The sequence below is a fragment of the Prorops nasuta genome, unplaced genomic scaffold (genome assembly GCF_024137725.1).
Source record: "Prorops nasuta isolate Cenicafe-Biocafe unplaced genomic scaffold, Cenicafe_Pnas_1.2 PNAS00034, whole genome shotgun sequence".
NCBI classification, from domain to species: Eukaryota; Metazoa; Arthropoda; class Insecta; order Hymenoptera; family Bethylidae; genus Prorops; species Prorops nasuta.
The window spans coordinates 1,391,650-1,413,923 of record NW_027116831.1 but is presented as its reverse complement, the minus strand read 5'-3'; the positions used below and the strand labels follow the sequence as shown (position 1 = coordinate 1,413,923).

At 39.1% G+C, this 22,274-nt stretch overlaps 1 protein-coding gene and 1 long non-coding RNA gene across 2 annotated transcripts; both read right to left on the bottom strand.

Annotated features, from left to right (window-relative positions):
* Positions 1 to 785: 785 nt before the first annotated feature.
* On the bottom strand, positions 786 to 1,522 carry LOC136783631 (uncharacterized). Its single transcript, XR_010824302.1, has 3 exons — positions 1,059 to 1,522; positions 922 to 1,025; positions 786 to 856 (listed from the first exon to the last, which is right to left on the bottom strand). It is a non-coding gene; the product is annotated as an uncharacterized lncRNA (long non-coding RNA).
* A 5,320-nt stretch (positions 1,523 to 6,842) lies between these two features.
* On the bottom strand, positions 6,843 to 8,530 carry LOC136783641 (piggyBac transposable element-derived protein 3-like). Its single transcript, XM_066743890.1, has 2 exons — positions 7,013 to 8,530; positions 6,843 to 6,848 (listed from the first exon to the last, which is right to left on the bottom strand). The coding sequence occupies exons 1-2, from the start codon at positions 8,528 to 8,530 to the stop codon at positions 6,843 to 6,845; spliced, it is 1,524 nt and encodes a 507-aa protein (XP_066599987.1).
* Positions 8,531 to 22,274: the final 13,744 nt, after the last annotated feature.

Genomic DNA, 22,274 nt, shown 5'->3' with positions numbered 1-22,274 from the left:
ACTGCTTTCAGTTTCGCAAAGTTATTCACTGTAAATTCTATTGCATGGAAAACATTAATATGATGACTTCTTTTCATTGTTTCATTTCTAGATGACATTATCATTAAAATTATGATTTAATTGACTTATATATTTCAAAGGGTTTATGCCCAAAATCACTTCCAAGCCTTTTGCTATTAAAAATTGGCTTCCAAATTAATTTTTTAATTTCTCCACCTTTTCCTTAGGTTTAACTCTCAACATTAACTTTGCATTATGGCTCTTTCTATGGTAAACTGGAATCATTTCTGACTTCTTGTATTAAATATTACAGCTTAACCCTGCACAATGACACAATAAACATGTTATTGTAAATCAATCTGAAATAAAATCTCACTAAGTACCAAAAGATATATTACATATTATATTATAAAAATCAATGTTATTCTTATAAAAAATTAAATTTGAATAATTTTTTTGGTAATAATAATAATTTCTTTCTATTCTGATTGGGGAAGCGTAGGTAAATATATGGTTTTAATACATTTTTATATTATAATTGAATATTAAATAACGATTAGAAAATATTTATCTGCTTTTCTTTAATCGTAGTAATAAGAAAGATTTATTGTCTCATGGAAAATTGTTTCTATATATGATATAACCTATCGGACAGTTGAAATCCATATGAGTTTAAAGAAAAGAAAAATTTAAACATGAATTTTGTTATTGATTTCCATACCTGGATGTTTAGCATATGTTTAAACCTCATCCTTCTCTGTTTCATTTACAACCTTCGTTAATCTGCATTCTCCAATGACAGGGTATTTCCAAGAATTGTTATAGCATTTGGCACTGGTTGGCATCAAACTGCAAACTATGAAATAATGCCTATATATAACTTTGTTTTAATTAAACAAATTCTTTTTACAATGTACTTACTTTACATGAAAATGTTTATGTTTATAGCTATTGAGACACTACCGTGTGTCTTAATTATGAGTGAATGTAACAAGATTATCCTTATCTGTTTTATCTGCAATAACCTGCATTTTTGAATAACAGGGTATTTCAATAACCTTTGAAGTACATCTGGAAAGAGAGACTCAACAAAGTAATTGTTATATTTTAATACATGCTTGAGCTGAATTAAAAAATAAATAAATAAACAATTAATTTTTAATTACATACATTTTAAGCGGTTGAATGAGTTACACATACTTTACCATGTGATAATGAACAATTGGCTTATCTTTTTCTTTCGCTAGTAAATTGACATATCATTGAGTCATCAACAGTTAATCACATTTCAAACTACTGTTTCCATTGCTCAACCAGTACTCCGTAGTTGCATTAAACCAAAGCTCTGTTTTCCAGCAACACATGGCAGCACTATCTTCATTATCTATTTTATTATAAAAAGTAGTAATATCCACTGGAACTGTAACTGATTCCTCTTTAACTATGGTAGTACTTTTTGGTGCTTGCATTTTTCCAAGAATTGTTATAGCATTTGGCACTGGTCTGGCATCAAATTGCAAACTATGAAAGGATACCTTGTATATAACTTTGCTTTAATTAAACTAATTTTTTTCACAATGTACTTACTTTTCTTAAAAACGTTTATGTTAATTGTTGTTGAAACACTACCATGTGTGTTGGTTATGAGTGAACGTAACAACCTCATCCTTCTGTTTCATTTACAATTTTCGTTAATCTACATTCTTCAATAATAGGGTATTTCCAAGAATTGTTAGAGCATTTGGCACTGGTATGACTTCAAATCAGAGGTGCATACAAGGAAAATATTTTATTTATAACCTGAAATAAAATCCCACAAAGTACCACAAAATATTAAATTTTAATATATTTTACAATGTTGTGTTACTTATCTGATTCTCCATCAGACTCCTTCATGTATTTATTCCTTTAGTTTGTTTAATTATCTACACTTTGAATTATATCATACTATTTTTATCCCAACAGAGTAATTTTGATTTTGACAGTTCTATCGAAATCGATCGAAATTTAGGGTTATGCCGGTATTGAATATAGCAGGTGAATATAGCAGCCAACTTCAGCCCGAGACATACAGAGAAAAGGGAGAAGAATTTCAACTTCGGCATATATATAGCTAACAGAGTATGAGATCTCTGGATTGCGTGAACCGATTTTAATGTTTATGGCCTCAAATGAAAGCTCATTCAAAACCATTTTAAGAAAAGCTTTGCTTAAATCATGATAGTGGATTATTCACAAAGAAAAATCGGTTTGAAAATTAGGACAGCCAAACTTGCTGTATAAGAGAGTAGTGCCTCGACGGCCGTATATACATGTCATTATCTACTTTTTTCTGTACTTGCCGTCGAGACACTACCGTGTCTCTTGATCTCCAACAATAATAGGTTTCCCTGTAACAATTGTGTTAGAAAACCAATAGGACACCTTGTACATTTAATTTGAAAAGTATTGTTGTGATTTGGTGAAGACGAACTTCGTTGGTACCTCACTCGTATCTTAAATCCCGAAGGATTAACATCGTTGACAGCAGCAGCAAAGGAAGGATAATGTAAGTACTTTCAACAGTATTAAATAAATTTTTGACATTTTTCTCACTCTACATTCTCAATTGTGATTGTCTCATTATCGAATACAAAAACCTTTTCCTTCATACAATAATTTCAATTCTTTTTGTTTGTTACAGAATCATGGCCGAACCTATGCCCAATAGGAATGGTGAGTGAAAACGAACTTTTTAGAAAAGTCTATATTGCAAATAATAAATTTTGTTAATGATTATCTGTTACAGAAACTGCGATGGATCTCCTGCGTACTATTCTGCAGCGTGTGGAGGAGAACGGTGTTCTCCTCCACCAAATTCAGGAGCGGCTGGAGCAGCAGCAGCCGCAGCAGCAACAACAGCAGCCCCAGCAGCAGCAGCTGCAACCGCAGCAACAGCAGCAACAACAAGTGGCAGTGCAAGGGTTCGTGCCTGCCACTCAGGCGGCGAGACCCGGCTATATACGTAAGCATTAACCATCTTAAATTTAGTTTAACATTCAAAAATTTCCATTTATTAAACCATTGCATTGCATAGTTATTAGAAGCATTAGATTATTTATTACAATGGTATGGAAATATAAGAATGTTTTCTATTTTTTTGTTACAGCCCGAGCTTCTAGTAGGGGCAGCAGCAGACAACATTATTATAGCCTGGTCAGGGAAGGTTACCCTAGCCGGGGAAGGCCCCGTCAACGTCTCACGGGATATTTTATTTATTATAACTTGCTACACTACAAAAATTTTGGCTGACCCTAAGATATTCGTAAGCTGTAACTAAATCAAAATCTGTAACGTAAGTTGGGCGCCAGGTTCCCGAAAGTACCACTGTACTGTAGTGACTGCAAAATACTGTATTCGTCAAACTAAAATGCCAACTAGCTCAGTGAATATAAGAGTAGGATTGCGGAAGCGGAGAGTGGGTGAGTTCCTGAAACGTGAAATGCAAAAGGATTTGGCAGTTCGGGTCAAATCACTACATACTATATTCGATAATAAAGTGTCTATATTTCCAAAAAGACATTGCTGTATTTGTCAGACTTCATAGCGCATAGATCGTTATTCGTATTCTACAAAACTATAACCCGAAATGGCGTAGAAAACGGTTTTCCGGAGTGCTCGGGATCAATCCAAAGAATTTCTTCACTAAACAACTAACTAATCAAATAAAGGCCTACCCCAGGCAGGTGTTTCTCCTGCGACCTTTTAACTAAACGAAACTATACTCTCGCGAAGAGAACCGAACGGAGTAGCTCTTTCTGGGAGAATTCACCTCCGGGGTTCCTTCTGACGAGAAAACGAACTGTATTACCACGAGGTGATCGAGCGATGTAGCTCCTTTCGGGAAGAATTCGACCTCGGGATGCACCCCTGGTTAAACGCGACAAACTGTACGAAACGTAACTGAAATTCGAAACTGAACGAATATCCCGGTCACTCTTTATACCCGAATTCGACCCATCAACTATACTGTAAGCGCATAACCAATTTCTCGGAAAATACAATACTTTAATACGACATTATATACACGGTAATCGATAAAAGGACTTAACGTAAGTTATAGATAAAAATTATGTACATTTCATATCCGAAAACCCAAAGACGACTGTGTCCTTGAATTACTAGCGAATCTCAAAGTTTCTCGATATTAGACTATTGTTCCAATTTCTCATTTATGTCCCTAATTCCCAATCCACGCACTTTGGGTGTATGTTTAACTCGTAGTTCGTGGTTTTTGACGATTTCACGGCTATTAAGCGCGTTTTCCGAAGTTTACTCGTGATATAAGGATTTCTAGGAGCTGGGACTCCCGCTAACCTTTTCCGTTGGAGCTGGAGAACGACGGCTGAGCAGAATAAAGCAGAGCAGAGCAGAGCGGAGCGGCGTCGAGCAGGGCAGAGCGGCGTCGAGCAGAGCTGAGCAGAGCAGATCGGAGCAGAGCAGAGCAGGGCAGAGCAGAGCAGGACAGCGCAGAGCAGCGTCGAGCAGCGCAGAGCAGGGCAGAGCAGAGCAGCTTCCACAGTTATTCACTACGTCTTTTCCGAATAATGAGTTGCCGACAATCACGTCCGATCTTCTTCAGGACTAAGATACGAGTGTCGCAAAATAACGTCTGATCCTCTCCAGGACTAAATAACGAGTGTCGCAAAAATCGGGAGACACCAGCAACGAGCTGTTGGTCCCTTATCCCCAACTCTTCGTAACTCTAAATCTAACTGGCGGAGCCGATTAAGCTATTGGTACTACCAATCAGATCCAAGGTCTGACTTCTTCCGAAAATTCAACTTGAATATTCGGGAGCCGCGGAAGGCCGTAGTTCGTTAGACCCATTTAACATACGACTTATGGGCCACGATCGTTACTCTACTTTATGACCTATCAATCACCGAACGTTATACGGTATTTCCGATGATAGGTAGGCCAAGCGTATAGGACATGATATTATGGCCTTGATAATATGACCATAATATGTCTCAATGTTCTATAGATAGATATATATATATATCTTTTTAGTGAACATGTACTATCTTAAAATAGTACATGGTCACAACTCTATCCTCCCACGAAAAAGAGACCGAATCGAGGTCGAACACCCCTCACCTCACTAAACGACGATACGCGAGGACGTAACTGGATTCGACGTAAACGTCATACGGAATCGGTAGCTCCTCGTCCCAAGTGCTACGTGAATCTGTAGTAGTCGTAAGTCGGCATTTTCAAAAAACGAAAAGAAACGCTATATTCGAGATGGGCTATTTACACGATAATATAACGGTAGCTTAATACTAAACGGTATACACGGTACTGCAAAATATCTGTACAAAATAAGCGTGATACGCACTGTAAGGTTCTATACTAGACGAAATTATCTACACGGTACTGTACGGAATCGAAAAGGTATACACGATAAAGAATATACTTCATACAAAACGTAATCTTAATCTATACTAACTGTAGCGATATACACGATACGAATCGAAATCTGTACAAAAGCAAACTAAAGTAATACGATACAGAGTTCACCGAAACTCAGAATCGTAAGAAGACGTAACCTAAAGAAGAGAAAGTATGTACAAGGAACTATACGAGAATCTACACGTAACCAACACAATATACGGGTCGCGAATACTATTTCACGCAATTACGCTATCGAATCTCGAATAGTCACGAAAAAGGAAAGGAGGAAGCTCCAAAAGAAGAATTAATGTCTCGAAATCACCGTATTCCCAAGTTAGGATCCCCGTGACTCTGGTAAACCTGTAATCGATAGCTACGGTAGGGGAGAAAATGATATTAGTTCCCGATGCATAAGTCCGAGGTTGGCGAAGTTCCGAGAGGTCGTTGTGGCTGTCAGCGTCAAAAATAAAATGGAATGCCAAAGATACATAAAACACAGATATATTTATCGAAGGCCCTCAGGGCATAAAATATACAGGGGCGTATAGGTAGAGAGAGGGGAGGCCTTATCGGCGCTGGAAAGGCCCTGGTTCACCCGAAAGGTCGACCTCCAATGGGGCTGGGCGCTGGTACTGAGGACTGCATCGCGGGCAGGTCCGCGTGGAGTATCCCCGCCGTCCACACCGGAAACAGAAGGCCTTTGTCCTAGGCCGAGGGCAGCGGGAGTAATTGTGGCTAGGAGAGCCACAATTGAAGCATCCCCGTTGCACGGGGGGCGGGGGGTTACGATAAATGAAGGAGAGGACCTCCGCCTCCAGCTCTGGCCAGACGTTCAGCATCTCCTTAACCCATTAGCGCCTGAACGGACGTTTTTCAATGTCTAAGTTTAAGATGCTGCTGTTTTATTGATTTCAATGTAAAAAATTCGTGAACCACTTTTTTCTATGTCTTAAAGTATGCTCTTTTCAATGGTGATAATGACAAGTCTCTAGAAATTAGTTTCAATATGGAAAAATTGAAAATATAAAAAAAAACGTAATTTTTTGCTACGAATTTTGTTTTTAATCAAGTTTATTTTTACTTTTCAATATGCTTATATACTCAAAAGTATTAAATCTCGCGTCCATGACCCCTAAACTAATAATTTTGCACCTGAGCCCATTCTTAAATACTTTAGTTTAAACAAAATGGCGCCCTAAAGGAAAATTTTTTTTTTCAAACATCACCATTTTTTTCACCGAATACTATTGTCTTTGGTAAAAATTGTTTAAGAACAAAAATGTCTTAAAATCAGTCAAGTAATACTCTCTAATTTTTTTAGATTTTTTAAATGAAATTTTTGTTTTTTTGGTTTTGCTCAGTTATCACGAAAAGAAAAACGCAAATATTTTTATCTTTTTTTAAAATTATACCTAATCAATAAGTTAAGATTATAATTCTGATACTATCACTTGTGAAAAATAGGAAAGCAGTTTGAACACAAGTAAACATTACAATTTTTACACATATTTTGTGTTCTTGAGCTACATTTTTTAAAATTTTTACAATTTTTTTTCTTTGGAACGTTTACTCTTACGTGGATGTTTTTCAGTTTATATTTAGCAAGATAGCATTCAGCAATTTCTAAAGCGATTTGTTTCGTTCCTACTTTATTAGCATGTACTAAATTACGAAGAACTGTCGCATTAGTAATTGATGATTGAATCAACCTAAGTAATACTGACCATGTCCAGTTTCTTCTTCTAATTGTAGGAAATAAATTGCTACAGTGTGCATCATGCTGGTCTACTCCACCCATGAAATCATTGTACTGTTTAACAATTTTAGGAACGAGTAAATCTACTTTAGATCGATTTTGTACAGAAAATCGTCGAATCTTATGTAAAGGGGTTACCCCCGTTGCTGTAGAAAGAAATGAAACAGGCTTTGAATCCATGAATGTAATAAAATTCATACCACTATTTTCTTCATGTTGAACAATGTATGCTCCTCGTTCTGCTTTCTTTGGAAGAATATTTTTAACTTTGACTCTATCATGCCTGACAGTACCCGTTGCTACGAGACCAATATTTTTTAAATGAACGAATAAGTCAGGACTGGAAAAATAATTATCGAAATAAATGTGATACATGTTTATTTTTCTGAGACTTACTGAGGTAAGTATCTTTTGTACCATTAACATGACGACACGGCTTCCTACAGCACATTTAGATAATTTCATTTCATTACTTGTAGAATAAATATTTGTTCCTTTGCCACAATAGATGTCACAGTCGAATAAATATCCATCAACGTTACAAATTGCCCACATTTTTAACCCAAATCGCACTGGTTTATTAGGCATGAACTGAAGTATTGGAGCTCTTCCATGGAATTTAACCATCATTTCATCGATAGATAAAGCTGTAGAAGAGAAACCGAATTGCGCAGCATTTTTCTTAAAAATGTCAAGAATATTTCTTACTTTCCAAGCCTTATCATTGTCATTTTTATCTTTTGGCTTATACAACTTTATATTTCGTTTAATTTCCAAAAAAGCATCTCGACTCATTGCTGATGCAATAGGAATGCATTTCAATAATTCATTAGAAGACCAGTAATCTCTTTCTGACTTCCGTTCACTAAAAATAGATGTAAGAACGATTCCTAAGAATACATCTAACTGATTAGCTGTGAAAGAATACCCATTACATTCAGTACTTTCTAAAATATACCTTTTCAAGTCGAAAGAAAAAAATAATTCAAATAATTGAACTGACGATAAGCTTCGCAAATAAGTTTTAGTGGAATCAGAAAGCAAACATTCATTTTTAAACTCTTCTTTACGTTTCTTTTCTCCCTCTATCCATGTATAAGTGTGGTGTGGTTCTAATTTTGACTGATTCTCTTCATAATTATCTAGAACCTGTCTATAACTTACATTCGGAATTTTCAAAATATCACTCGAACAACCTTCTGATTCTGAACCAGATTCAGAACTAGAATCTCCAGAATTGCTTGAAGGAATATAAATTGCACAATTTTCACGTGTTTGGATTTCAACCACTTTTTCGCTAGCTCGTTTTCGTTTTTTCACTTGTGGTGAACGTGGCATTTTTAATTACAGCGGAGTACAAAACAATAATGTTAATAATACAAATTGTGTAGTACGAAATGAATAATTATCAAACAATGTCGAAGTTTAGGAAAAAAATAAAAATGAAACGAAATCGAAATGAAAATTTACTGAGGAAAGCTAGGATTTTAACAATACAAATATTACCGATGCAGTAGTATTTGTCAAAATCATGTAGCAATATACTGTACAGAGAACTCCTAATTTCAAAAAACTACGTCAATACATTGAAATCCTTGTGAAATGATCATATATACAATTATAAACAAATGTTAATAATATAATAACAGCTGGACAAGGGCAATTTTATATATTCCGTCTAAGAGACGCTTTTTCAAACTTTCTCAATTTATTTCAATTTTCATTTTTTTTTTCTCAAAAACGACAAACTCTAGAAAAATTTTATAAAAATAAAAATGTCTTATAATCAGTCGAATAATACCTTAAAATTATTTCACATTTTTAGAAGACTTTTTAAAAATATTCATTTTCTCCATAATTTAAAAAAACAAAAATTTCATTTAAAAAATCTAAAAAAATTAGAGGGTATTACTTGACTGATTTTAAGACATTTTTGTTCTTAAACAATTTTTACCAAAGACAATAGTATTCGGTGAAAAAAATGGTGATGTTTGAAAAAAAAAATTTTCCTTTAGGACGCCATTTTGTTTAAACTAAAGTATTTAAGAATGGGCTCAGGTGCAAAATTATTAGTTTAGGGGTCATGGACGCGAGATTTAATACTTTTGAGTATATAAGCATATTGAAAAGTAAAAATAAACTTGATTAAAAACAAAATTCGTAGCAAAAAATTACGTTTTTTTTTATATTTTCAATTTTTCCATATTGAAACTAATTTCTAGAGACTTGTCATTATCACCATTGAAAAGAGCATACTTTAAGACATAGAAAAAAGTGGTTCACGAATTTTTTACTTTGAAATCAATAAAACAGCAGCATCTTAAACTTAGACATTGAAAAACGTCCGTTCAGGCGCTAATGGGTTAATATAGGAGAGAATCTCTCCTTTGGTCTCGGCGACCACATCGCGGCGGGGGAGCCGAAAGTCGGGACGAGACATCCTACAGTGGCTAAAAAAAAATAATAGCGGTGAGTCCCGATCTACAGAGGATGGGAAGAGACGAGCACAACGGGAACTGCGGACGACATTACTGGACATATAATTTTACATCGTTGACGTGCGTTTTGATACGCGTTTTAGCTTCTACATGTTCGATTTCGATAACTGTAAGAGAACGGAAGTGAATTACACGATACGGTCCTTGATAACGGTGAGCGAGTTTGGCTGAGAAGAAATTAGCGGAGGACGAAAGAGGTCGGTGCCGAAAGAGGACTAAGTCGTTAATTTTCAGAGGCCGTTCTCGTCGTCGTAAATTGTATTTTTCGGCCTGTTGTTGATATGCGGACTCTAATTTGGAAGTGACCCACTCGTGAAGATCTCTCATCCGTTTCATTCGTTCTCTCCACGGATTGACAGTAGAGGAGTCAGCGGCGAGAGGCGTATCGTTGACCCTCTCGAGTTCTCGAGGAAGAGGCTTGAGATCCCGACCGAAATTTAGGAAAGCCGGACTACACTCGATAACGGAGTGGTGGGCGGTATTGTAGGCGAAGTTGAACTCTGATAAGTGTGCGTCCCATTCACGTTGGTTTTTACCGACGAACGCTGTGATCATGGTTTTGACGACCCGGTTAATACGTTCGACAGGGTTGGCCTGGGGATGATACACGGGAGTGGTCGAATGGTGAATTTTGTATTCCCGACACGCTTGCTCGAGTAGTTTGTTTACGAACTCGGTTCCATTGTCTGACAGGAGCACTCGAGGGGTTCCCCAACGGGTGATCACCAGATCAAGAAGGAGTTCTTTAATTTTCGCACCATTTACGGTACGTACGGCCCGACATTCAATCCATTTCGTAAAAAGGTCTTGGAAAGCAACGATATAGACATTCTGATGTAAGCTTTTCGGTAGTGGGCCCATGACATCGACCGCGACTATTTCCCAAGGCTGCTCCACGAATCTACGTCCCATTAATCCCACTGGTGGTTGTTGGGACACTTTGGTACGCTGGCAGATATCGCATTTACGGACGAAATCCAGGACGGTTCGATACATCCCAACCCAATAAAAACATCGACTAATTCGGTGGTAGGTTTTATCGACACCTAGATGACCTGACATGGGGGTGTCATGAAATTCATGCAAAAGATCTTCGCGAAACTCACTCGGTACGACTAGCTTCCACGGTTCGAGGTCTTCCAGTTCCTCATGGTATCGACTGGAACTACGTCGATAATATAAGAGATCCTTCTCAATCTTCCAGTCCGGGAATTTAAAGGGAGTGGCTTTAAGAGTGTCACGACGAGTTGTATACCACGAGTCGGTAGTATCGGCCCATCCCGTTGTGGGGTAGTTCATAGAAACGGCGAGAGAACAAAGCTCGGGCTCACCGGAGCTGGGTATGCGTGAAAGTGCATCCGGTACGAAATTTTGGGAGCCTTTCCGATATACGATCTCGAAGTCGTATTGCATTAATTCTAAAGCCCATCTGCCTAAACGAGCGGATGGATCTTTTAAGTTGTTAAGCCAACGTAAACTATTGTGATCGGTCATAACCATGAATTTGTATCCCTCTAAATAACCGCGAAATTTTTTAATTGACCATAGAACAGCAAGACATTCTAATTCGGTGGTGGTATACATCACTTCGGCTGGGGTGAGAGTACGACTTGCGTACGCGATAACGCATTCTCCTTGCTCATGAGTTTGCGTGAGCACGGCTCCGAGTCCGACGTTACTCGCATCGGTTTGAAGGCAAAAGGTTCGATTGAAGTCAGGACAAGCTAACGTGGGTGTCGAAGTTAGTTTGCGTTTTAGGGTATCAAACGCGTTGGATTGTGGGGTAGCTCAAACCCAAACCTGACTCTTCTTGAGCAACTGATTTAACGGAGCGACAATCGTTGCGAAATCGGGAACGAAGCGGCGGTACCACGAGGCCATACCGAGAAAACGACGTAGTTCTCTAATATTACGCGGTGCGGGGTAGTCTATAATCGGCCGAATTTTCTCAGGGTCGGTACTAAGACCACGATGATCGACAATAAAACCTAGATAGGTGACGCTAGTTTTACAGAATTCGCTCTTATCCGGGTTGATCAAGAGTCCGGCAGCAGTAATTCGCTTAAAGATTCTATCTAACCATTCGAGATGTTCCGAAAAAGTCTTCGTGACGATAATAATGTCATCTAAGTAAGCGAAAGCGTGAGGTTCCATATCCGGTGTAATGATTTTATCTAATAACCGCTGGAAAGTCGCTGGAGCGCCTGTCAGCCCGAATGGCATCCGTTTGAATTGGAACAGTCCCCGACCTGGTACCGTAAACGCGGTGATGGGTTTACTGGACTCTTCCATTGGCACTTGAAAGTATGCTTGACTAAGATCGAGGGCGGAAATATAATTGGCTGATCGTAATTTATCCAAAATAGCGTTCATGAACGGTAAGGGATAAGCATCTTTTCGCGACACCTCGTTGACTTTACGAAAATCTAGACAAAACCTATAGGAACCATTCGATTTTCGTACCATAACTATGGGCGATGACCAATCGCTATTCGAAGGTTCAATGATATCTTCCTGTAACAGTCGATCTACTTCCTGGTTTATAGCCTGCTGAATAACCGGCGAAACGGGATAATATCGTTGTTTGATCGCTGTCGGAGTTTCTACGATGATACGATGTTCGGTCAGACTCGTTAATCCCGGGGCCTGTTTTAATATCGGAATTTGTTCATCCAAGAACGTTTTTAAACGCACCGATTCGCAATCATTAAGGACTCGAAGTGCGTTGCAATAGGGCACGTTGTCCCGAGCATCCACGAAGTTATACTGTCGATTCGGTTCGTCACGATAACTCCATGTGCGGTTTCCATAATTAATAATAATACCAAAAATTTGTAAGGCATCGATCCCGAAAATGAAGGGTACGGCAAGAGACGGAAAGAAGAAGGTAGGAATAACTTGACTACGACCTTCTATTTGATATGAGAGACTATAACACTGCGATAAGTTTTCCCGATAGCCATCAGCGGTCACTATCGAAATGGGCGAAACTGTAGATACGGATACATTGGCCGTCGTAATTTTCAAGAGGCCCGACTTCCCAATAAAATAACGAGATGCGCCACTATCAATTAGAGCTAAAATGGTGTGGCCCTGCACCTGAATTTCTATATACAAAAGGGCGGTAGAAAGCGAATATATTTTCTCGATACCGGACGAGAATTCTCGCGAAAGTCGACATGAATTTAATTGCACCGCTGGAAACTGTGCGTTTGATATATCTATCTTCGGACACGATCCGGTATTTAACGTGTCCCTTGGCCGTTTCCCGTACACTTCGGACAATTACGCACGGTAAATCCATCCCGACCACACTTATGGCAGAAATAACGAGTCCGAGTTTTCGGACAGGCCGAATAACGATGACCTTTCTCCTGACAATTCCAACAGAGGGAATCTACGGTGAAAGAAGTTTGGACTTCCGAAGGTTCCACGATGAAAGGGTTAGTCGTAGTGACTGGAGCCGGCGGTATGATGGTCGGAACGGGTGGAGGATCTCGCGAAGGTTTCTCCTTCTTAGTCTTCTCCTGGACAGCCAGGACAGGTTGTTCTTCGGCTGTCATCGCGGTACGTGTACGACGAGTAGGTCGTCCGAAGGCTAAATCCGGAAAAAGAGAGTGTTCTGGTAAAGGGGAGCTCGATACCTATTTTGCCGGGCTAAACTACTCTCAATCTGTATAGCGCGGGATTCTAACGCATCGAAAGATACTACGTTATTAATATCGATAAGCGCTTGGATTCGCGGAAGCATATTAGTGTGAGCCCAAATGATCCACTCTTCTTCCGACATGGGCGGCGAGACTCTTTCTAATAGTACGCGGATGCACGTGAGATAATGATCCACGGGTTCATCTTCTGCCTGCGTACGTTGGGCTATTTCTACGCGCAGAGATACTTGGAGTGAGCGAGCTCCGAAACGCGAACGAAAGGCACGCTCAAAATGTACCCAATTCTCCCAGTCTCGCTGGTGACTACGAAACCAGTGGAGAGCCATGTCCGATAAAAGCAAAGGGAGGTACTTTAATAGTTCCGCATCTGGAAGATCGAAAATAATGCGAGTTTCCGCAATACGCGCTAAGAAAGCCTCTACATCTTCACCGGATTTGCCGCTAAACGAAACGTTCATTCTCTTTAAGGTAGAATGTAGTTGGTTGAATTGCGCGGCATAGTCCCGATTTGCGAGAGATCGAGGAAAACGCGGTGTCTGAAGGTGACCTCTATTGGGGCAACGGTACCTTTCCCTCGGCTCTTCCTCTTCGGGGAAGTACTCTTCCCTTGGAGCAGGAGCAGTCGGGACTGCGGATGTAGTACGCATCTGCAAAACCACATCTCGCAGCTGACCGATCATGTCGTGCACGTCCCGTTTAAACTCGTCGAAATCTGCATGAGTGGGAGTGGACGAACCTCGTGGGGGTGAGAGCGACCGATCTCGGACATCCCTAGACTCGATAGGTGCCTGATATTCTTTCCTACGTGTCCCGGCACGAATGGAGGTATAAATCTCCTGTGAAATTGGCGTAGGAGTAGCTGGTCGCGTAACCCGAGTTGGATGCGGCATATCGTCAATTAATTCTAAGGGTTGTATGATACTAGCAGCTTTCCCCAAAAGCTGTGAAGTATCCATGACTGCACGCGTAGTCTGGTGTGACTGGGTACCCGGAGGGGTACGCGGTAATGCCGAACTCTTCTCCCGCGAAAAATGTTTCCGATGCCTTTGACGAAGGGTGGGTAATATGCCCTTATCGTCCAAGCGATATTGATTGAGGATCTTTCGAGCCTCATCCTCTGTCAATCCCTCGATCCAATCTAAATTACCGTAAGTCGCGGTAGCCATCACTAAAATGAGCGCGAAAACCGAAAAAGAATTAATAGAAAATGTCTATTTCCCGAATAAAACCGAAGGAAAAGCAACAAAAGGATACCCGATTACGCGTTACCGAAAAGGAATATACATATAAATGGGAAAAATACAGTTTAAACCATTAGTAATTCCTGAAAAGAAAAGGCAAGGTATACGGAAATAAATAAGATCCTAATTGGGAATCGAGACGACAATGTTCGCGATTTTATTTATATTCGGAGGATTACGGAAGTGCAGCTCTGACTAATGTACGGAAGTCAAACCTTCCCAAACCAAAACAAAATAAACTTGAATATGAAATTACTAATTGTAATTCGCGATTAAATAATTTAATAATCAATAATTAATAACTAATAATTAATAATTAATTTATTAATTAGCAGGCGCAATATTCCGTAAGTGTCCGTTATCCAAGCTCCCCTGAAAGTCGCGAAAAACAAAGGGAAAAATGCTAAAGTAATTTCGTAAAGATATCGAAATAAAATTAAATTCGCTTGGCGAATATATATATATACATATAATAGTCGAATATTGTAAGTCCTATGTCGAAACAATGGGAAGTCAGTGAAGCGTGAGCTAATCGGCTTAGTTCCGCGCGACTGGGCACTCGCGGTGTCCCCCTAGTTTCCCCCTCAATAGTTTTTCTACACGTAGATTTCCTATGTCGAAATCTTCCGTATTAGAAATTAAAGATGATTATTGCGGCTCGAAATAAGACCGGAATATTCGACTAGAATTATCCGTATCTTATAACAGATACGGAAAGGCTATAGACACATGAAATAATATGAGCATAAATCATTTATGCTCGTTACGATAATCCTATATGAGAAGACGTTAATTTCGATTAACTTCGATTATTTGAATATTAATCGTGAGATTCGAAAGCCTAACTACTGTATAACTCCGAATTGCCAAACAAAGGATTTGGATTGGAGACAATAGGAGTTCGAAAGGAGACGGATATGAAAAATAATATGACTCGAATTAAAATAATTGTGAGCCTAATTTGCGAAAGACTATTTCACCAAAGTCTAGCTCATATTTGCCCTATGCGGGTGTTATTATTCGCGGCAAATAAGAATTTACTCCCGATAATTCGAAGTGGAATTTGTGAAAGGCTATTTCAACAAATTCTGCTTCTGTGGGCCCCACGTTGGGCGCCAAAATTTGCTACACTACAAAAATTTTGGCTGACCCTAAGATATTCGTAAGCTGTAACTAAATCAAAATCTGTAACGTAAGTTGGGCGCCAGGTTCCCGAAAGAACCACTGTACTGTAGTGACTGCAAAATACTGTATTCGTCAAACTAAAATGCCAACTAGCTCAGTGAATATAAGAGTAGGATTGCGGAAGCGGAGAGTGGGTGAGTTCCTGAAACGTGAAATGCAAAAGGATTTGGCAGTTCGGGTCAAATCACTACATACTATATTCGATAATAAATTGTCTATATTTCCAAAAAGACATTGCTGTATTTGTCAGACTTCATAGCGCATAGATCGTTATTCGTATTCTACAAAACTATAACTCGAAATGGCGTAGAAAACGGTTTTCCGGAGTGCTCGGGATCAATCCAACGAATTTCTTCACTAAACAACTAACTAATCAAATAAAGGCCTACCCCAGGCAGGTGTTTCTCCTGCGACCTTTTAACTAAACGAAACTATACTCTCGCGAAGAGAACCGAACGGAGTAGCTCTTTCTGGGAGAATTCACCTCCGGGGTTCCTTCTGACGAGAAAACGAACTGTATTACCACGAGGTGATCGAGCGAGGTAGCTCCTTTCGGGGAGAATTCGACCTCGGGATGCACCCCTGGTTAAACGCGACGAACTGTACGAAACGTAACTGAAATTCGAAACTGAACGAATATCCCGGTCACTCTTTATACCCGAATTCGACCCATCAACTATACTGTAAGCGCATAACCAATTTCTCGGAAAATACAATACTTTAATACGACATTATATACACGGTAATCGATAAAAGGACTTAACGTAAGTTATAGATAAAAATTATGTACATTTCATATCCGAAAACCCAAAGAGGACTGTGTCCTTGAATTACTAGCGAATCTCAAAGTTTCTCGATATTAGACTATTGTTCCAATTTCTCATTTATGTCCCTAATTCCCAATCCACGCATTTTGGGAGTATGTTTAACTCGTAATTCGTGGTTTTTGACGATTTCACGGCTATTAAGCGCGTTTTCCGAAGTTTACTCGTGATATAAGGATTTCTAGGAGCTGGGACTCCCGCTAACCTTTTCCGTTGGAGCTGGAGAACGACGGCTGAGCAGAATAAAGCAGAGCAGAGCGGAGCGGCGTCGAGCAGGGCAGAGCGGCGTCGAGCAGGGCAGAGCGGCGTCGAGCAGAGCTGAGCAGAGCAGATCGGAGCAGAGCAGAGCAGAGCAGGGCAGAGCAGAGCAGGACAGCGCAGAGCAGCGTCGAGCAGCGCAGAGCAGGGCAGAGCAGAGCAGGACAGCGCAGAGCAGCGTCGAGCAGAGCAGAGCAGGACAGAGCAGCGTCGAGCAGGGCAGAGCAGAGCGGAGCTGAGCAGCGTCAAGCAGCGTAGAGCCGAGATGAGCAGAGCAGGTCGAAGCAGAGCAGAGCAGAGCAGCGAGGAGCAGAGCAGAGCAGCTTCCACAGTTATTCACTACGTCTTTTCCGAATAATGAGTTGCCGACAATCACGTCTGATCCTCTCCAGGACTAAATAACGAGTGTCGCAAAAATCGGGAGACACCAGCAACGAGCTGTTGGTCCCTTATCCCCAACTCTTCGTAACTCTAAATCTAATTGGCGGAGCCGATTAAGCTATTGGTACTACCAATCAGATCCAAGGTCTGACTTCTTCCGAAAATTCAACTTGAATATTCGGGAGCCGCGGAAGGCCGTAGTTCGTTAGACCCATTTAACATACGACTTATGGGCCACGATCGTTACTCTACTTTATGACCAATCAATCACCGAACGTTATACGGTATTTCCGATGATAGGTATGCCAAGCGTATAGGACATGATATTATGGCCTAGATAATATGACCATAATATGTCTCAATGTTCTATAGATAGATATATATATATATATATATCTTTTTAGTGAACATGTACTATCTTAAAATAGTACATGGTCACAAACTAAACTGTAAAAAAAAATTAAATGAATTTCTAACATGTATTTATTTCATGAACCCTCTTACCCCTATTTTATTTCACAAAAGGAGCACACTTATAGACCTCAAGAATGCAGATAAGAAGATTTGATGAGCTCTATTACAGTCATTTAAGAATATAATTTACCAGCATAGCCATGAGACCCAAAATTTGATTGTAGCCTGAATTGATTACTATAAATAGGATCTATTTGTTCATTCGGACATTTTGCACCAGATTATGGCCGAAAAAAGAGCCAAGAAGATTGACAAACGGAATTATTTTCCTCTCAATATAGAGATATAGTCAGATTTTTAAAGCTCATAGTGTAAAACTCAATTTTAATAATCCTTTATTTTAAGTGCATTCTGGAGCAATAATTATTTATTTATCAACAATTATACGTGAATTTGCAACATTTTCAAGGCGGAAGTACCTCCTACACTAAAATTTTGCATAAAACAAGTTTGAAAGTTGTTAGTTTGATCTATTTCTTGACATTGTATTTTACATTGTAATGTTAAAGCGCAATTTTATTTCCTGCCATTATTTTGGCATATTTTTTAGGAGATTTCATTCGCTTATAGGTGTACCATACAAGAAAGTAACCGAAGAAACATCCGAGCAGCCCCACATTTTCATTTATTAGGCTCTCATCTAAGAAACTATGTCAGATTTTTGCATTTCATAGGAAATTGATGAATTTTTGACAATTTTGTGATATTTGCAAATCCAAATCGCCATCGGTACAGTGATGTTGCAAGAGAATGGTCGAGTTTTTACCTCATTTTTAACCATTTTTTCAAGTTAATCAATCTCATGTATTTTCGTATAATTTTTTATTTAATTAATTTTAAATGTCACACTTCAGTGATCATTTTGTGCAATATAATAAGGGTTTTTTCTTTCAATTAGTGACACGGATAATATTATTTCTTTGTTAGTTTTATTTCATCTCATAATAATTTTTTATATACAACAATTTTTTACAATTTTGAGGATAATTGTTAAATTATAGTAACATTTAACAATTTTCATGTATTATAATTATCAAAAAATAAATTTCTCTTACGAGCGCATCGAGCCGGCCGACACCCTTGGAAAAGGAGTTTCGCGCGGCTCGTTGGCTAAACTTAGGTGAAATAGAGAGCGAAAGAGAGGTCCGAGAAAAGTATTTCCTTCCCTTTCGCACTCATACGCCACCGGAACTAACCGAACATCAGCGACGAAAGCCGAGACATGCACGTACCCTTGTAGCTGTGTACGTGACCAGCGAGGGGCGACAGTAGTGGGGTTGGCTCACCGATGCACCGTTGCACTGTGTGCGTGCTAGCTAGTGGCGGCGTGGTGGGGATACCGAATTCCCACAAGTTAACATCTCTGGTTCCGACTCTCAATCCAGGGCTCTCGAAAGAGTCGGGTAGTGGGAGGGGTAGATTCACCCTAGGGGTCAGTGCTGTTAGATCGTGCCGGATTTCTCTCCCCACCACGCGACCGTAGTCTCACTAACACACGGTCAGCCGGTAGCATCGGTGAGACATCCCTACTCATGCGCAGCTCCCTAGTCACGCACACCATTGCAGCGATACGTGCGTGTCTCGGCTGCCTTCGCTGGGTCTCGGTCGGATTCGGCACAACTGCAGGGCGAGAGAGAGCAGTATAGTTTTCCTGGCCCTCTCACTCTCTCCCAATCTTGACTATCTCTTAGCCAAGGAAGCGTGGCAAAATCCTTTTCAGCCAGCACGGCAAGTGTAGTCCAGTCAAATCAATAAAAATAATTACCAAAAAATCGTAAATTTTTTTTTTTTTTTAAATGGTAAATCTTTAGGAGCGAAAATTTGCAAAATTCAAATTCCTAAGGGGTTTGCTAACATGGGGGAGGGGGGGGGGGGGTGTAAAAAGGGGGTAACCAAAAATATTTCGACTTCTGAACTTCGTAAAATAACAATTTTTTTTATTTAATTTAGAAAAATATTCTCTACAACTATTATTGGACAATATTTTTTGTAGCGAAATCGGTTAAAAAGTTATTCAGGAAAAAGAAATACAAATTTTGCAATGTTAACTTATTTAATTTAATATTTTGAATCCGGCTATTTTAATCGAAAATAAGTTTAAATATTTTTTGTAGGGTATTTAATTAGCTAGAATCCAAATTAGTTAAAAAATGATTTTTGTCAAATAGAACCTTCGGTAGGGTGCATCGCGCGAAGTTTATTATTTTAATGACTTATTTTGCTCAGCAAATGAAGTACACATCTTTACTTGCTATTTTTATGTTCAAACATTGAGCTCCTCGTATTTTTAATATATTTACGAAAAATGCTTTAAATAATAAACTCGTTTCCACACCACCCTGGAGGTAGAGTTGAAGGCGCATTTTTTTTAACGTGGTATCCCCAGAAGGTATATTCCACAGCATTGCTTATTTAGCCAAATTTAACACCATTACAACTTAATTTGTCAAAGGGATTAGTGTCAAGACACGCATTTGAAAACATTGGTGGCCTGGCCTAGTTTTACCGAAATTGCTGAATAGTATTTTTCTGGGAAAGTATGTTGGCTTAGCAAAAATCATACTTCCTCCTTTAATACTGGCCTATTTGGAAATTATGTGGAAATAGGAAATAAGTGGGTAATATAACGTTCCTCCCTACACGATGGGAAGAGGGGGAGGAGGGGGAGAAGGCATTACTAGAACCCTTTTCATTTGGGTGGTAGCGAATTGTGTAGGTGGAATGGTTGGTTTTGGGTGTGTTATAGGTGAAATAGTTGGTTTTGGGGGTGTTGTAGGTGCAATGTCTGTTGATAAGTCCCTGATGTTGTCCGTGGGCGAGGTTCGTGTAACCGATTGCATAATTGCTTCGTTGTTTCTCTTGCGTAAATAATGACATAATGCAAAGACGACTGCTGCTATGAAGACAATGATGAGAGTTGATGCTGACGTGATAATGTGATGCTGGATGGGTTGATAGAAGTATTGGTCGTCTTCACTGAGCTCCTTGTCCAAATTATTGAGTTGGACGCTTAATTGATTGAAGTCGCTGACCCTTGTAAGGATATTTTCTAGCCGGGGTACATTGCTAGAAGACTGCTGTATTCTTTCGTCTAGAGCTTCCAATGAAAAGTTAAATCTCGGCACAAAATTTGTTAAGCTCGGCGATTTAACGGTTTGTACGGTCTCTAGAATAAAATCAGTAGCAGTAATAATGCAATTATTCCGTATCGTTAGCGTTCCGGAGCCTGTTATTTCTAGCGTATATTTATCTTTATTTTTACAAGTTACAGTGAGTTCTTCCATACGTGGTACTGTATAGAGCCAGGAGGCTCTGTCTTTTAGTGAGATTAACATAGGTTGTACAAGGTGAATAAGTTTATGTTCGCATGATTCGGAGGCCTTGTTTTTTAGGTATAGAGTTATTTCGCATGGGTTTTCGCTTTTCATTTTGTTTGACGGCTTGTATGTGGGACAGAAATATTGGTCACCTACTTGACTGCATTTTTTTAGGTCTTCTGCACTGTATTCGGTGTACCGTTCTGTCGTAATGTCTATTGCCAAGAATTCATTTCTGATGTCGATAATAGAGTATAATGACGTTGAGTTTGATACTGGTATGGGTAGGATATACTTGTAGTAGATCGAATTCTTGTGGAGTAATCAGTGGGATGCATAGAACGATTATTAATTTGTTCGTTTTTTAGAATATGGTTGGTTTTAATAACTTCGACAGTAAATGTATATTTGTATTGGTCAACGATATTGGGAATTGTGTGCCTGCAGGAATGTATGGTTGCGCTTCCCTCAGATACCGCATAATTTGAGAATGTGGTATGATTTTTGGATTGATTATACCGTGGTTAGCTTGTGTGACGAAATCTAGTAGAGAGTCAGTTTCAATCAAAAGTTCTTCTACAATTATACTGAGGTTGTATAGTACTTCTAAATTAGTTTCCTTTTCCATCAAGTCCTTTTCCAATTGTAGTAGTCTTTCTTCGTTCTCGTTTACTTTTGTTAAGGTATCGTTTAGGATTTCTAAATTTCTACTAACTATTTGTATCTGCTTTTTCATTGCCATTTCGGTTTTGTGCATTTTTCGATCTATTAGTTTTAAATAATTATTAATTTCTTCTTCGTCTTGACTATCCATAGTTCCGAAGAGAATTTTACCTATATATCCTACTCCATTTATTAAACCGCGTTGGATTCTTGTCGAAAATGATGTCATTTCTGTCACTTCGCAGAGTTCCCTTTCGATAGTGTCGAGTTTAAATGTTATATGGTCCACTACAGTGACGCAAGTTCTTACATTATTATCCATACGACAGAGGCGTTGATCATAGAGGAATTTCATAACCCGTGTATGCCTTTCGTGGTATACGGCCATATCAGTATGCAGGACTAGTTTCCACTGTTGTCGATAGAAATTTAGTAGTCCAAATTTTTCATAATACAACCCTGGTTGTCCTTTAATTGGTCTAATCTCTACCTGGCCGTAGATCTTGCAAATTCCGATAGCCATTACGGTCATAACATACCTATAATTAAAATGATAAGGTTATTCCCTATTCT

Excerpts from the sequence above, each read along its gene's own strand:
- LOC136783641 (XM_066743890.1), bottom strand. The coding sequence starts at position 8,530 with ATGCCACGTTCACCACAAGTGAAAAAACGAAAACGAGCTAGCGAAAAA.